This window comes from Pelobates fuscus, chromosome 2 (genome assembly GCF_036172605.1).
Source record: "Pelobates fuscus isolate aPelFus1 chromosome 2, aPelFus1.pri, whole genome shotgun sequence".
Lineage (NCBI taxonomy): Eukaryota > Metazoa > Chordata > Amphibia > Anura > Pelobatidae > Pelobates > Pelobates fuscus.
The window spans coordinates 414,272,230-414,288,425 of NC_086318.1; the positions used below are offsets into that span (position 1 = coordinate 414,272,230).

The 16,196-nt window shown below is 45.9% G+C and overlaps 1 protein-coding gene across 1 annotated transcript; it reads left to right on the forward strand.

The window, feature by feature from the left end:
- The first annotated feature begins 259 nt into the window (after window positions 1-259).
- RPS27A (ribosomal protein S27a) lies at window positions 260-5,145 on the forward strand. The gene is made up of 6 exons (XM_063441488.1): window positions 260-275; window positions 393-457; window positions 3,028-3,082; window positions 3,479-3,564; window positions 4,314-4,445; window positions 4,961-5,145. The coding sequence occupies exons 2-6, from the start codon at window positions 410-412 to the stop codon at window positions 5,108-5,110; spliced, it is 471 nt and encodes a 156-aa protein (XP_063297558.1). The 5' UTR covers window positions 260-275; window positions 393-409; the 3' UTR covers window positions 5,111-5,145.
- The last annotated feature ends 11,051 nt before the right edge of the window (window positions 5,146-16,196 follow it).

Consider the following 16,196-nt stretch of genomic DNA (forward strand, 5'->3'; position numbering starts at 1 on the left):
GGAGGTCGAAGCAAGTCGATAAAGGCGAGTGTTCGGTGCGATCAGGCATTGCGCCGGCCACCTAGCCCCGCCCACAGCCCGCTCAGGCATTGCGCTGGGCACCTATCCCCGCACACAGCCCGCTCAGGCATTGCGCAGGCCCCCTAGCCCCGCCCACGGCCCGCTCAGGCATTGCGCAGGCCCGCTAGCCCCGCCCACAGCCCGCTCGCGGAGGGTAGGAGACCCCGTGCCGCCGGAAGGAAGCCCTCTCTCTCCAGATCCGCCATTAGCAGGAGGTGAGTGCTGGGATGGCGCTCCGGAGGTCGATGGATGGTCGCGGGTTACCCGGGGGGTTCGGAGCCCGGCGGGGTCGGGGCATGGCGGACATTAACCCTCCTCTCTCTCCCCCGCAGGTGGATCCGGCTCCGACATGCAGATCTTCGTGAAAACCCTCACCGGGAAGACCATCACCCTCGAGGTGCGGCTGGGCTGGTCATGGCGGGGGGGCATGGTGGACGCAGGCCAGGCATGGGGGGGGGGGGGGTGCCGGGCATGGAGGGTATACAGTGGTTATGGCCGGCCAGGGCTGGACATGGAGAGGGTGGTGGTTATGGTGGTGCTCGCTGGCCGGGCCTGCGGTGGTTATGGTGGACGTTGGCTGGACATGGAGGGGGGCTGGCCGGGCGGCCATGACAGTGGTTATGGTGGTCTGGGGGTCCCACACGTTATCCGGGCCCCGTGAATGGGGCATGGCGCGGTGGTTATAGTTATGGCGGTGCACGCTGGCCGGGCATGCGGTGGTTATGGTTATGTCAGTGGTTATGGGGGTCCCCCACGTTATTTGGTATCCGGGCCCCGTGACACGGCGGTAAGGGGCCAGGCCCAGTGTCCGAGCTCCCTGCGAGATTCACTATTGTGCGAGTCTGTCATTGTTCTGTTTATGAAGGGAGTTTCAGTGTGTGGCCGCTGCTCCTATATTGTGACAGCGTACATGCGGAATGGTTTTATTTAATTTATTTTGAGGTTAAATCCTGGAAATTCGCACTTTAGTGAATGCGGTATCTGATTCTGTATTTCCCAACCGTGGTGTATCCTGGGTGCTGGCCATGTGCAGTCAGGGCCTATCCATCCTGCATGGCTTTATGCTGGCCATGTGCAATCCAGGCAGTAATATGCAGCCTGAGTGGTTCCCTGTGGGCACAACCGGCCTGAGTGGTTCCCTGTGGGCACAGCCGGCCTGAGTGGTTCCCTGTGGGCACAGCCGGCCTGAGTGGTTCCCTGTGGGCACAGCCGGCCCGGGTGGCTCGCTGCGGGCCCATGGGGCACTGGTGGCTCGCTGCGACATGTGAAGGATAGATTGTACTTGGCTGCTGCTATTGTCAGGCAATGAAGTTTTCAACATTTATTTTTTTACTGGCATTTATAATGTGCCAACACATTCTGCAGGGCTGTACAATTAGGGAAAAATACAATATAAATCGACCAAAGGGGCCCTGCCTGTGAGCTTACATTCTGAAGATAGACTTGGTTCATTAGTTTGAGCAAGGTTCTCCATAGGGGCTTTAACCCACCCTACTACACATTGATAATGTGATTTCAGCAATCTGCACTGTCTAGGTCAGGGAAATTTAATATTGATAATGTGAAAGTGTTGTGGAATAGTGCCAAAGATCTGTAGGTAACTTAACTGTTACAGTGAATAGTGGGAGTGCCTATTTAGAGTCTTACCTTTTGGGGTCTCTGCATATTTTGCAAAGTCTTCCAATGGTGACATCACTACTTGTACAGTGGCAAGGGGATACAGTGTGGGTGGATACAAAAAGATATGGAAGGGCTGCGCCAAATAAGGGTAGATAGTCCAGTAAAGTATTGATAGGGTGCCAATAGATGGTCTAGGATACTTGATAGAGTTCCTCTGTGGATCCGTCTAGTGTAGACCGTTCCGTATATGTAAATACAAGAGAGGTAGAGGTGACTAATGGTATAGTATGAAAGTTCAGGGTGTGATAGGTAACAAAATGTAGAGAACTCACATTCAAGAATGCTATGGCCAGCTCTGGTGTGGATTGCGTACAGCGGTATAATCCCCGCTTATAGGATATGTAGGGAGGGGGTCTCCGTCAACACCGTCTGGTAGTCCAGAACTCGGAAAAGAGAGACAGAAAGCGACAATAGTGCTCTCAATTTTGATGTGGTTCAGTGTGCAGATAAGAAGAGGTAAAAAACTCACATTTGAGGGAGCTATGGCCAGCTCTGGTGTGGATAGCGTACAGCGATATAATCCCCGCTTATAGGATTTGTAGCGGCGATACGTCAGTCAGCACCGTCTGGTGATCCAAGGCTCCAATATAGAAAAATAAAAAGCAGCAATAGTGCTCTCAATTGTGATAGGTTAAGAGAGTAGTAGAGGAAATAAATAATACTCACAAAGATAGAGCAGCGGTACTGCTCTATGGATAGGCGCTGGTGGTATGATCCCCACCTAGGATTTCTTGGAGTACTGGAACTTTAAAATTGCCAGTGGAAGTAAAAGTAACCAGGAAAGGTTAATGCCAAATGCCAGGAATAGGTAAAAAAAAAAAAAAAAGTTTAAAGTGCATAGACAGTGCAATAAAGAGGATTGGTACAATAAGGTAGCCAAAAAACTTTTATTGATCTAAAATACAGAATTAATAACCATAAACGCGTTTCACCATAAGTGGCTTCTTCAGAATGGGATAAAAGTGTGGGTGAGTTGTACTTGTACTGCCTGATACTGTACCCATTGGCTGCTGTCATCTTCAGCACTTGGCACTTCATGTCTGTGTTGTACTCTTGCGCATGTGCAAATGTACAAAACGAATGTTTACGGAGCATCCATAGATATTATCTTGTAATGAGCAATATGCCTTATTCCCATAACCATTGCTAGTGACCGCAATATTAAACTTAGATGTGTATGTTCAGCAATAAGTGCTATATAATTTAAATTCAAACCTTTTGCTTTGAGTTCTGCCTATTTTTTTTAGTGATATATAAAAAATTTGCTTTTTTTTTTTTTTTGGACAGGTTGAAGCGTCTGATACTATTGAAAATGTCAAAGCTAAAATTCAGGATAAGGAAGGTAGGTTGGTGGATTTTCAAATATGAGAACATGGTGGCAGATATCAAGACCCCCATCTTGAAACTTGTTTTCAAATCTATGCTTGTTATGCAAAGTTCTTAGTTACATTATGGAAAACTGTCTGAAATATTGAACTTTGCAAATGTGTTGACTTTTAAGTAAACCTTGTCTTTATGAATGCTTGCTTTCCTTGGGAGTAGCTTCCTATTCTTTAAGTTTATACAGACACAGCTTCTGCTATTCTAACTGCAGGTTAAGTCCTTGATGCTTTGGTGGCTGTGGATTGTCGGAAGTGGCCGGCAGTATCTTTATAGATTGTGCGTGCTTGTCCCTTATGACTTTATTGTGTGAGTTTTTTTTTAAAATGGCTTCTAATGTGCGTTTTTTGTGTTCCAGGCATTCCCCCTGATCAGCAGCGATTGATCTTTGCTGGCAAACAGCTGGAGGATGGCCGCACTCTTTCTGACTACAACATCCAGAAGGTATGGCTTTCAACCAGAAACCTGTACCTTTATCGCTAGGCAAACCATTGTGCGACATTAACTTACTGTGGTACAGCTGCTTTTTGTTTTTAATGGCTCTGTATTGGGTAATTTTATGTAAATAGTTTATCATGTGGCAAGATGTTGGCTGACTTTGTAACCTGTTTAAAGGCTGCTAAAAGGTCACATAGGGTGTTTACAAAGAGATCTTATTCCCAAAGAGCACCATGTCAAGTTTAAGCCAGTAAATGTGCTGGTAAAATGGTCTGCACACTAGTAGATGACAAGCCCAGAATGCATTGCACATATTGTGTTCCTTTTTTTTTCTTTTTTTAGGGGGGGGGGGGGGGGGGGATATTAAGCAATTTGTGCAATGTAAGGATGCCTGCTTAGACCAATTAACTCATGAATAATTGTTCTGTAAAGAACGTGTTCATTCCATGCAGCTAGTGTTCTGAATAGTTTTTTCTTTTTTCCTTAAAATTAAATTCTAATGCTAACCTGGAGTTCTGTGAATGTAAATGACTGTTCAAGCCAGGTCTGTTGGAATTGATCAGCCTTTATAAATTTCTGTTGGTGCTAGTTAGCAGTTAGAACATGTCTAGTTAATACAGCAATGGTTGGATTGTCCTTTATGTCTGTTTATATATCCAAAGTGTTTTAAGAGCTCAGTATATTCATGTTTTATGGTAGTGCCTCACTTTGTTTTTGCTACGGTTTCACATTTTGACCTGACTCTATTCTCCCAGGAGTCCACTCTTCACCTTGTGCTGAGGCTCCGAGGTGGTGCCAAGAAGAGGAAGAAGAAGTCTTACACCACTCCCAAAAAGAACAAGCATAAGAGAAAGAAGGTCACACTTGCCGTGCTCAAGTACTACAAGGTACTCTCATAACATAGGCTACAGATGGTTTACGTACGGATGTAGCTATGGATCCTTGCTTCATTTGAGTGATTCCCTGGTGAATTCCAACAACTCATGGTTTAGTGAATAACCCTGATTGTGCTGCAAAAACATTGGTTTAGTTTCAGTTGTGAACTTATGGTTATCAGCATTTGGATTACCCATTATCTGCCCTTGCCCCCAGGCATCTCCACATTAAACCATGTATGATCATATTTGTCCTAATACATGGGCTATGTTTAAAAAAAAAAAAAAAAATTATTGGGATACTGTGTATGGTTAAGCTTGGCACCCATGTTTTGTGAAGTACAGAAAACTAGAGTTCCAGACATCACTGCATGATGTAAATGTTTTTCCTTCCCTCTATCATAAAGTACTAATGCATAGCAGGCTAAGAGTGTATTGGCCAAGTCTCCGAAGTTGTTTAGGTATTGGTGTTACTCAGCTTTGTGGAATAGCCCTGTGTGTTAATCAGCTGGTGTGGTCTCTTGCAGGTCGATGAGAACGGTAAAATCCACCGCCTGCGACGTGAATGCCCTTCAGATGAGTGTGGAGCTGGTGTCTTCATGGCAAGTCACTTTGATAGGCATTACTGTGGCAAGTGCTGTCTGACATACTGCTTCAACAAGCCCGAAGACAAATAAATGTACATTTGTTAATAAAGGAGTCCACTAATCTAGCTCTTTGTGTTTTCTGTTTTGAGCAAAACTGTTGGCAAGTAGCTGAAGTTGGTTACCAGCTAACCAGATGATACTTCCTTATCACTATCTGGTAATATATGTACCATTGCAAAATGATCTGTAGTCACCTAGCAGTTAGTTAATGTTTAAGGGGAAAGTCGCTCTTATAGTGTTAATACCGAGGTAAATGCCTCCACTTTTTTTTTGACATCTATAGAAAACTTGTGGATATAGCACATTTCCATGATTTTAAACCGTAAACAGTGATATCCAGCAGATAACCTGTTTGCTAAACTACACAATTTCTTAAAAATTAGAGGGAGATATCTTGAACGCAGAAACCAAAAGATAATACTTATTGCTAGCCGTTTCCATTACAAGCAGCACCAATTCAGATACCTAACAGTTTGCATAAATTATGGACACCTCCTTTATATTTTTAAAGGACGATTAAGATGACTCATGGGCAGAATATAGGATACAAACAATATTCATAGAATGTGTATTTAAAATAAATCAATTGCCTGCAGCACGTGGTAGAATATCTGCACATTTTAATTATCTATTAGGCAGTGTTATTAGTATTGCCATTTATATAGCGCCAACAGATTCCGTAGCGCTTTACAATATTATGAGAGGGGATTTAACTATAAATAGGACAATTACAAATAAACTTACAGGAACAATAGGTTGAAGAGGACCCTGCTCAATCGAGCTTACATTCTATAGGAGGTGGGGTGTAAAACACATTAGGACAGGAATTTGCAATCAAATAAGGTGGGCTGCCCTTTAGGAGAGGGCAAGAGACAGGTATGTGAGGTAGGGTTTAGTCTTGGAGGCCATAAGCTTTCCTAAAGAGATGAGTTTTAAGGCACTTCTTAAAAGATGCAAGACTAGGGGAGAGTCTGATGGCGATGGTTAATGCGCTGTCTACTTACTGTATCCCGGATGCTATGTGATTATAGTGTAATTAGGAAAGTGGTAAGCAGTGAAACAGCCCTAGTGATTTTGCTAGAATGAGGCATGTATGATAAGTATGTCTGTTCATCAGTGCAGGCAGTTGAAGCTTTATTAATGAATCACAGAATAGTCTATTGGGTTATGCCAGATACCTGAAGAAAAATTAATGTTCAATATCTGTCTAAATTGGGATTAAACACCCCATAAAAATAGGCACAAAGGAAAGGTGTCAAGGAAATAAGCCTAGTTTACATTAAGACTGTATCTATGCTCCAGTCGAATTTAAAGGATCATCTGCTTATAAAATAAACAGAATGAAAGAATAAAAATACCACTGAATAAGAAAACAAAGTAAACTACACATCACACCTTACTAGTCATACACAGACGAGTGTGTAATAAGTAAGCTTTTCTGGCCTATCAAGGTATATGGAAAATATAAAGCACACTGTTGAGAACCACTGCCCCACTGACGCATGAATCCCAAATCCCATAGGAGAGGGCTCCACAAGCACTGAGGCTTAGTATGATCCTGCACAATAGTTTCACGGATCCAGATAGGAATCTACCCACAAAATGCACTCAGTGGAGCAGGTATGGGATTTTCCGAGGATGTGAGATGTGCATGGGGGTTCATCCGTAGTTTGATCTTATACTAGGTAAGAGGGTGAGGTTGGGTGCTGGACTCTAAAAATGCAACCTCTTCTCAACTTCTGCTGTTTCTCTCTGGAGACATTCGGTGTATCATTTTGATAGTAAGTGGGGAGTCTCACAGATGGTGTATAAAATGGCTGCCTGGTTTTCTTCTTTGATAGGGGGAAACAAGCCTATTATCCCTTACATATACCTGTACCAGGCCAGCTGCCATTTGAGAGACTGCTGCTGAGTTAAGCAGTGTTTCCGCTTTGGTGTCTCTCACCCTGGCATACATTAGCTTAGATTCAGCCAAAAGGTGTTGAATAGTGTGTCCAGGTGAGCGATGACATTATGTGGCAGTCCTCTAGGCATCAAGGAGCATGTGGTGTCTGCCATTTTAGTCATGCTTGAGCACCTGTGTTGCTCAGATAAGCCCCAGAAAAAACATTGCCCAGAGCATAACACTGGCCTGTCTTCTTCCCATAGTGCAGGGGTAGGCAACCTTTTAGCAGCACTGTGCCGATATAGGATTGTGATGTCCCGTAGCATGCCGGTCCTATTTTTTTTTTTTTATTCAAGGTGTGTATGCTGCCGTATTCTGCTTGTGTTACTTTTACTGTAATTGCTTTGTTTGTTGTATTTGTGCGTATATGCAGGGCCTTCTTTAATAGTGACTGGACCCTGGGCAAAGCATTTGCTTAGGGCCCCCTGGACCCTGTCCCTCCTTCCCAGGCATGCAATCACGTCCTCCACCTCAACGCAGTGGCGGACCTAAAGTAGAGAGGTGCAATAATTTTTGGGGGTCTCCCTGTTGCACGGGTGATTAAAAGGTAGATCCCCATCTGTCGTGCAACTCCAGAAATGCATTGATAGCTGGGGCTCTACCATTTACCCATGTTTGCAGGTCTGTATTTAGCACTAAACAGTTTTTGTTTGTTTGAATGTAAACAGGTTTTTGTATGGAATTTGTTTGTACATGGTGTTGGCGTGATTGCAAGCATGTATTTGTGTAGTGTTGGTTTTTGAATGCAGGGGTGTATTTACATATAATTTTGGTGTGTAACACAGACATGTGTTTGTACGTAGTGTTGAGATTTGAATGCAGAGGTGTATTTGTGTGTAGTGTTAGTGTGTGAATGCTGAGATGTATGCACATATACACACACAGAGATATATACACACTGAAATGCGCACACACAGATACACACACACAGACATACTGACACACACACAGACATGCTGACATACAAACATACTGACACACACAGATATACTGACACACACACAGACATACTGACACACACAAAGACATACTGACACACAGACACACACAAAGACATACTGACACATGCTGACACACAGACATGCTGACACACAAAGACATACTGACACACATACTGACACACACAGATATGACACACATACATACAGACACACTAACACACACACACACACACACACACACACACTGACAGACATATTGACACAGACATACACTTTAAAACCCACCCTCCAGTTTCCTACCTTTCCTGCTGGTGGTTGAAGGTGTTGGGAGTTGGGGTCTAGCGCTCTCGGCCAGCCCCCCTCCAATCTGCCTACTCTTCTTAACACAGACATGTGTTTGTACATAGTGTTGAGATTTGAATGCAGAGGTGTATTTGTGTGTAGTGTTAGTGTGTGAATGCTGAGATGTATGCACATATACACACACAGAGATATATACACACTGAAATGCGGACACACAGATACAAACACAGACATACTGACACACACACAGACATGCTGACATACAAACATACTGACACACACAGACATACTGACACACACAAAGACATACTGACACACACAAAGACATACTGACACACAGACACACACAAAGACATACTGACACATGCTGACACACAGACATGCTGACACACAAAGACATACTGACACACATACATACAGACACACTAACACACACACACACACACACACACACACACTGACAGACATATTGACACAGACATACACTTTAAAACCCACCCTCCAGTTTCCTACCTTTCCTGCTGGTGGTTGAAGGTGTTGGGAGTTGGGGTCTAGCGCTCTCGGCCAGCCCCCCTCCAATCTGCCTACTCTTCTTTCCCGCGCGCTCCTCTCTTTGTGGGAGGAAGTGATGCGCGGCCGTCACTTCCTCCCAGCCTGCTGCCGAAAAGCAAGGGGCCCGCTCGCGCTGTTAAAGCGCCTCAGCGTGCGGCGGGCCCCTGCTGACAGAAGCCCACCAGGTGGTCCTTTGTGCATGGGCCACCCGGTGGGCCTCCTTAGTGTGCAGATTACCGGCCAGAGGGTTAGAAATAGTTGAGGCCAGCAGGGCTCACGGTGCAGCTGCCCAGTTTGCCCCGCGTTAAAGATGGCCCTGCGTCTATGAGCTATTATATTGTTTATGTTCATGAGTAGTTTATGGTATTGTGTATGATACATATGAATGTGGGCTGTGTATGGGGGCCGCTTGTGCAATTGTGTGTGTGTGTGTGGATGGATATGTCACAGTGTGTGTTTGGTAGTGTGTGGGGGATTTTTGGGGTATTGCATGTGAGGTTGTGTGCATGTATGTGGATTGTTAGTGGTGTTTCGTTTGTGCGGATTGTGTGTATGTTTGTGTGTGGGCTGTCCGTATTATTTGTATGAGGGGAGGGTTATTCTGCATTTCTGTGTATATCTAGCAGTGTGGGTGGCTTCCCTGGGTTCCAGTGGGGGCCAGGCTGGCCAGGTACAGGTCAAGGACAGGAGCTGCAACAGTAGCTGCAGGCTGCTCTACTACAGTGTGGATTCCTATTTACAAGTGCTCTGAGATCACTACCTCTACGTGCTGCAATGAGGATTGTCCTTCACCACCTTCTCGGATTAGCAGATATCTGAAGTTTTACTGGGACTCCTGATAGGCCAGAGCCTGTTTGTCTCTAGCAGCCTTGAGTGCCGGGCAAAGGCACCTCGAGTGCCGTGCATGGCACTAGTGCCGTAGGTTGCCTACCCCTGCCATAGTGTATTCTGCAGTCATTTCTTCCCACGGAAAATTATCCACACACACCCAGCCATCCACCTGATCTAAAAGAAAACCTTTTTTCATTGGAACAGGCAAACCCTGTTTCATTGCTCTAATGTCCAGTTCTGATGCTTACAACCCTACCGGGCATTATGGGCGCTCTGACTGGTCTGCAGCTACGCAGCAAACTGCAATGCTTCTGACACCTTTCTATCATGGCCAGCAATACGTTTTTCATCAATTTGAGCTACTGGTGTGTGATCGGACCAGAGGCGCTAGCCTTCACTACCCACGTGCATCAATAATCCTTGGGCGCCCATGACCCTGATGCTGGTTCACTAGTCGTCTTCCTTTAACCTATTTTGATATGTCCTAATCACTGCATACCGGAACACACACCCCCACAAGGCTTGTTGTTTTGGAGATTTTCTGATCCAGTTGTCTAGCCATCACTATTTGACCCTTGTCGAAGTCACTCAAATCTGAAATTCGTGAACTGAAATCACTTGCTGCTTAAACCAATATATCCCACCCCTTGAGAGGTGCCATTGTAATGATAATATATATATATTATGTATATCATTGCAATGGCACCTTTCAAGGGGTGAGAGAATATATAATCAATGTTATTCACTTCATCTGATAGTGGTTTTAATGTGGATGAGCAATGTTGGTGCTATCCATTAAATAATAAACAAATATACAGAAAAAAATGAGAAGTGGTACATAAGTTACACAAATAGCAATGCAGAGTAAGAGTTGATTCAGACAAGAAGAAGACAGTATTATTATCATCACTATTTTTAGTTTCAGCAACAAGATGGTGGTGGTGTCATTTCTGGATACAAACTAATTTCTGTCTCCCTCCACGTTAATGGTGCTACCATCAGCTGCACCACACAGGCTCGCTGCCTAGGTGTTCTCTTGACTCTGACCTCTCCTTCACCCCTCATGTCCAGTCTATCTCCAAATCCTGCCTCTTCTATCTCAAAAACATTGCACGCATCCGCCCCTACTTAACACCAGATGCGGCTATATTGCTGGTCCATGCCACGGTCTTCTCTCACTACTGCAATCCGCTTCTCAGTGGTCTTATGTGTTCCAAACTTGCGCTGTTACAGTCCATAATGAATGCGGTGGCGAGGCTCATCTTCCTGTCCTTCCGCACCTCCCACGCCTCACCCCTCTGTCAGTCCCTGCATTGGCTTCCCGTAAGATATAGGGCTCAATATAAAATTATGGTTGTTGCTTTCAAATCTCTACATAATGCTACTCCCACCTATCTATCCTCCCTAATACACAAGTATGTCCCATCAAGGCCACTACGCTCTACCGAAGACCTGCGTCTATCCTCTGTTCCTACTCCCACCTCTGATGCTTGCATTCACGACTTCTCTAGGGCTGCACCATTCCCTTTTCCATTAGACGCTAACCCAGTCTCCACTCCTTCAAAAAATCATAAAAAAAAAAACTCACTTTTTCACAAAAGCATATCAATTAAACTGTTAACGGCTACAAAAAACTCCAAACTAAGCCTTCATTGAGTACTATTCTACCAATCTACTTCCCTTACCGTTTGTGTCATTTTACCCCACTTCCTCTAGCATGTAAGCGCATTGAGAGGGCCCTCAACCCCTCTGTTTATGTGCGTCAAACTTGTCTGGTTACAATTACATGTTTGTAAGTCCACCCATTGTAAAGAGCTACAGAATTTGTTGGCGCTATATAAATATAATAATAATAAAAGAGTAGTTTAAGGGGGGCGTGGCTTGAACGCCGACGGAGATGGCCGCCTAACTGAGGAGCTCCGTCCCGCTATGCCATAATAAGCGCACTACACACAGCATAACCTACCCGATGGGACGCACCAAAAGGTCGGACTCTCACCCGACGAAGAGGGGCTCCCAATATTCACCCCAGTCGGGCACGCTAGACGGATACCTCCGCACGCCAGGCAGGCAACAACGGGCTACACCAGGCCCCAAGATGGCCGACGAACAGGCCGCGGCGCCACATGCACAAATGCCCGATACACAGCGACCCTCATTGCCGGATATTAGAGCTGACATCAGGGCCCTCACTGCCGCAATGGTCACAAAATCTGACCTACAAGCCCTATCCGACAACCTGAATGAAGCGATCAGGTCAGAAGTTGCCACACTGCAACGAGATCTCACAGCCCAAGATGGCCGCCTACAAACCCTGGAAGGCACCCACCACACCACGGTGGGACGACTCGACGCAACATGCACAGCAGTGACCAGACAGGGTAACATGTTACTCCAATTGAGGAGGCAAACGGAAGACCTGGACAATAGGGGCCGCAGGTCCAACATACGGATCCGCAATGTCCCAGAAGCCCCAGGTGAGGAAGACGTAGCAGCAGTACTGTCAGAACTATTCAGCATAATTTTAGGCCCAGAAGCCCCACAGCGCTTTGACTTCGACAGAGCCCATAGGGCCCTAAGACCCCGCGCAGCGGAAAACCCGCCTAGAGACATTATATGCTGCCTGCATGAGTACAGGATGAAGGAAAGCATTATGACTAAAGCTAGAACCAGGCAAACTTGGCGGTTCCGCGGGGCAGAAGTCGCCCTATTCCAAGATTTATCACCCCTCACTCTAGAGGCCCGCAGAGCCCTGAGGCCAGTGACACAGCTACTACGAAGCCGCAATATACCCTACAAATGGGGTTTCCCCTTCGCCCTAAATGTCAGACATGAGAACGCATGGAAATCCCTCCACTGGCCGGACGAAGTACCCGCATTTTTACAAGCGCTGGGACTACCCCACACCGAAGTAGAAGACTGGGTCCTGAGCCCCTTGGGCCGCAGACCCAACATACAGGCACCGAGAGCACAGAGGCGCCGCAGAGAAGACTCGCCACACGGACGACAGGCCCGAAGACACCAAAACCCTGCACCGCCTGAGGATAACTAGGCCCTAGGACACGACTCAGTCCGCCCAGCCTATACCTACAGAGCCATGGACCCTTCCGTTGACTGATACCGACGACGATCCGCCTCGATGACCCCAAAGATAAGTACATGATGCACTCGGACTTAGACTGATATTTCTGTACTGATATTTCCCCACTGACTATCACTCACGCCCTGGGACTCACCCTGCCACGTAGGCCTATGCTCCCGAGATGCCCTATAGGCCCCCCCCTTTCTGCTCACGGACAGAGGCCCTACCACCGCCACCTGGAACGTTGGCCGACAACTATAACCGGGGAAGCCACCGATGATTGGGAGGGGTGTGGGACGGGGACAATGCTGAAGCCCTAATGGCATAAGAGGGTACACCGTAGAACCCCCCGCGGGTCTGAACTCAAACACTGCATAACTGAGGCTACTGACTGTAACACTCTGAACGATGGTTGATGGGGGGGGGGGGATATGCTGGTAATGTACTACTGCTGGGGCTGGCGCTGGTGGGTGGTGTGGGGGGAGGGGGGGGGGGGTGGTGGGGGGGTTGGCGGCTGGGGATGTCGATAGGGCTCCCTGGGATGGACCGCCGTCCCGCGGGTGGACTGGTGGGGGGGGATGGGTTGGGGGGGAGATACGTTGTGTGGGTCAATGTGATACTGTTAGAAATGTAAATGCGCTAGACACTATTTAGCCAGCAGGGTTATAAGATATGATTGGAATTGTAGATATTGTGGTTACTTAATGTTGTTTACAGATTCGCTTGCTCACCAAGAGGTCAGACCTCGCGGGACTCTCTTCTCCCCTTTTATCCCACTGGTATCGCACACCGAGTCTGATACACCGCTATAACCCAACGATCCCTAACACCTGCTGGAGATGCGGCGAAGACCCTGGTACCCTACGACACATATGGTGGGACTGCGCTAAGATCAAACCGTTCTGGACCAGTGTTGAGCACGAAATAAAAGAGATCCTGGACGAGCCAACACAGCTGACTATGGAGGCAGCACTCCTACACCACACGGAACTCCCAGTGCCGGCCTACAGGAGATCAATCTTAAGACACTTGCTCAACGCGGCCAAGACTCTCATCCCTCTACACTGGAAGTCGGTGACTCCACCCACACTGGAACACTGGAAGCGAAAGGTGGAAGACATTAGGACAGCAGAAGCCAAAATCGCGGAACTACAGGGGAGATATGAAAAACACATTACATGCTGGACACCCTGGATACTATACACGGCCTAAACGGCGGCAGGGATAATCGTACCCACTGAGGGGAAATGGGTCGAGAGACATGGAGGGGGGCTTGGACACACCCTGGGGGGATTTGGCAACATCCCCCCCCCCCCCTCTTACCCCTCCCCCCCCTCTTACCCCCCCACACCCTCTCCGATCTAACACACACAAGCAACCACACACACACACCGACCAATCCTCACCGTACACACAGGCATTATCAGAGGACGATACCAGGTTGTTACACTATAACCCCCATTACGCCCACCCTGACAATGCCACGGAACAGGCGCGGTTGCCCACACCCCAACAATATATACATAGGAGACCACTCCCTTAGATACATGATAACCGCCGCTAGCCATCGCCCGACAAACCACCTAACCCCCCCCCCCCCTCCCCCCTAGTCCTAGTGCAACACTGTTACATATCAAAAACTAAGATAAATTTCTAATAAATTAAACTCACAAACTTGTAGTGGTTATAGTACCACTCCCAAATGAAGGGCTCAGGGCGAATCAGCCCCTTGTGAATGCGGGATCCAATAGACTCACCACCAGCCAAACTCTTTGTTTAAAATATCTTTATTATATTTCAGAAACAGTTGTGCAGCACTGAAGGTAGATCTGTCATATGCTAACCTGGAAGAGCAGAGAGGGAGTGTGCTGGAGTAAGCTGCTGAGACCAAGAGGAGTAATTTGTATTACTGTATTTATTTTAGTATTGGTCCCGGAGGAAGTCCTCTACGGAGGACAGAACGCGTAGGATCATTGTTTGTTTTATGAATTTTAACTTACTCTTACTAAATATATGCCAATAAAAGCAACTTTTTATAATATCATCAGAGTTCCTGAATTTCTCCAATAGGGACCACCGCCGGCAGGAGAGGGATACAACCCCCCATAACAAGCAGGGAATGCTCATATATCACATCAAATTTGTGAGTGCAACCATAAAGTGTCTGCTACTTGATGACAAAAACACATTGCACTAGGTTTTGTTTTATTTATGTTTTGTAGTGATAATAGCTGGATCCCTAAATTGTGCATTCTGTTTCTATCTTGTGTTGGTGGTTACTATATTGAGAGGGAAGCTGCATATCCAAAGATAAGTTTAATATTATTTGTTATTTCCACTTAAACACGGGTGTGGAGGTGGAAGCGTTATACTTTGTATTTAACAATCAAGACTGATACGTGAATCTATTCTAGGTTGTTTATGTTTAGTTACACTGAATGTGTAAAAATGATTAAAGGACCACTATAGGCAACCAGACCACTTCAGCTTAATGAAGTGGTCTGGGTGCCAGGTCCATCTAGGGTTAACCCTTTCTACTTTAAACATAGCAGTTTCAGAGAAACTGTTATGTTTACAATAGGGTTAATCCAGCCTCTATTGGCTGTATCATTGACAGCCGCTAGAGGCGCTTCTCACTGAAAGACGCCAGCGTCCATAGGAAAGCATTGAGAATGCTTTCCTATGGACTGGCTGAATGCGCGTGCGACTCTTGCCGCGCATGCGCATTCAGCCGATGATGGCGAAAAGGAGGAGGAGAGTTCACCGCGCCGAGGGAGCCCAGCGGGGGAAAACAGGTAAGATTTAACCCCTTCCATCCCATAGAGCCCAGCGGGAGGGGGGCCCAGAGGGTGGGGAGACCTAGTGACCCTATAGTGCCAGGAAAACTAGTATTTTTTCCTGGCACTATAGTGGTCCTTTAAAAGCAAAAAATGTGGGGAGAAAATTATATCCAATTTTGAAATTTGTAACATTTTATTTACACTTAATGTGTTAGGTATACATATAGGATAGTGTCCTTTCAAAAACAAATCCATACCATGTATGGGGCACTCAAAAATAAATCCTAAATTAAGGTAGAACAAACATATAGGGCAAATTCCAGGTTTTGCAAAAAAATAAATAATAATTCTGAACTTTGAAAACAATAGGATACATTTCATTCATATTACATTATGCTATATATATATATATTTATAAGTGTGGGGGCACTTACTATGAAAGAGGAAAATTATGGGTGAACAAACATATAGCTCAAATTCCAGGATTTGTTTTGGTTCAGAACTTGGACTATTGCCTCCGTTCTTATTTTAATTACTTTCTATAAATACATTGCTGATTGGAAGCTATGCTTTTTCATAGTGCCAATATATTTCTGTTGAAATAGCCATTTTAAAACATGGAAAATAAGACATGGAGGAACAGGCCACAATGTTGTTAATGTTCATTTATTTTTTTAAATAA

What these genes read in the sequence shown, in the direction of transcription:
- RPS27A (XM_063441488.1), top strand. Translation starts at nt 410, where the DNA reads ATGCAGATCTTCGTGAAAACCCTCACCGGGAAGACCATCACCCTCGAG. An exon ending in GGAAGACCATCACCCTCGAG is followed by an intron (nt 458 to 3,027) that starts GTGCGGCTGGGC and finishes TTTTTTGGACAG; the next exon opens with GTTGAAGCGTCTGATACTAT. An exon ending in CTGACTACAACATCCAGAAG is followed by an intron (nt 3,565 to 4,313) that starts GTATGGCTTTCA and finishes CTATTCTCCCAG; the next exon opens with GAGTCCACTCTTCACCTTGT.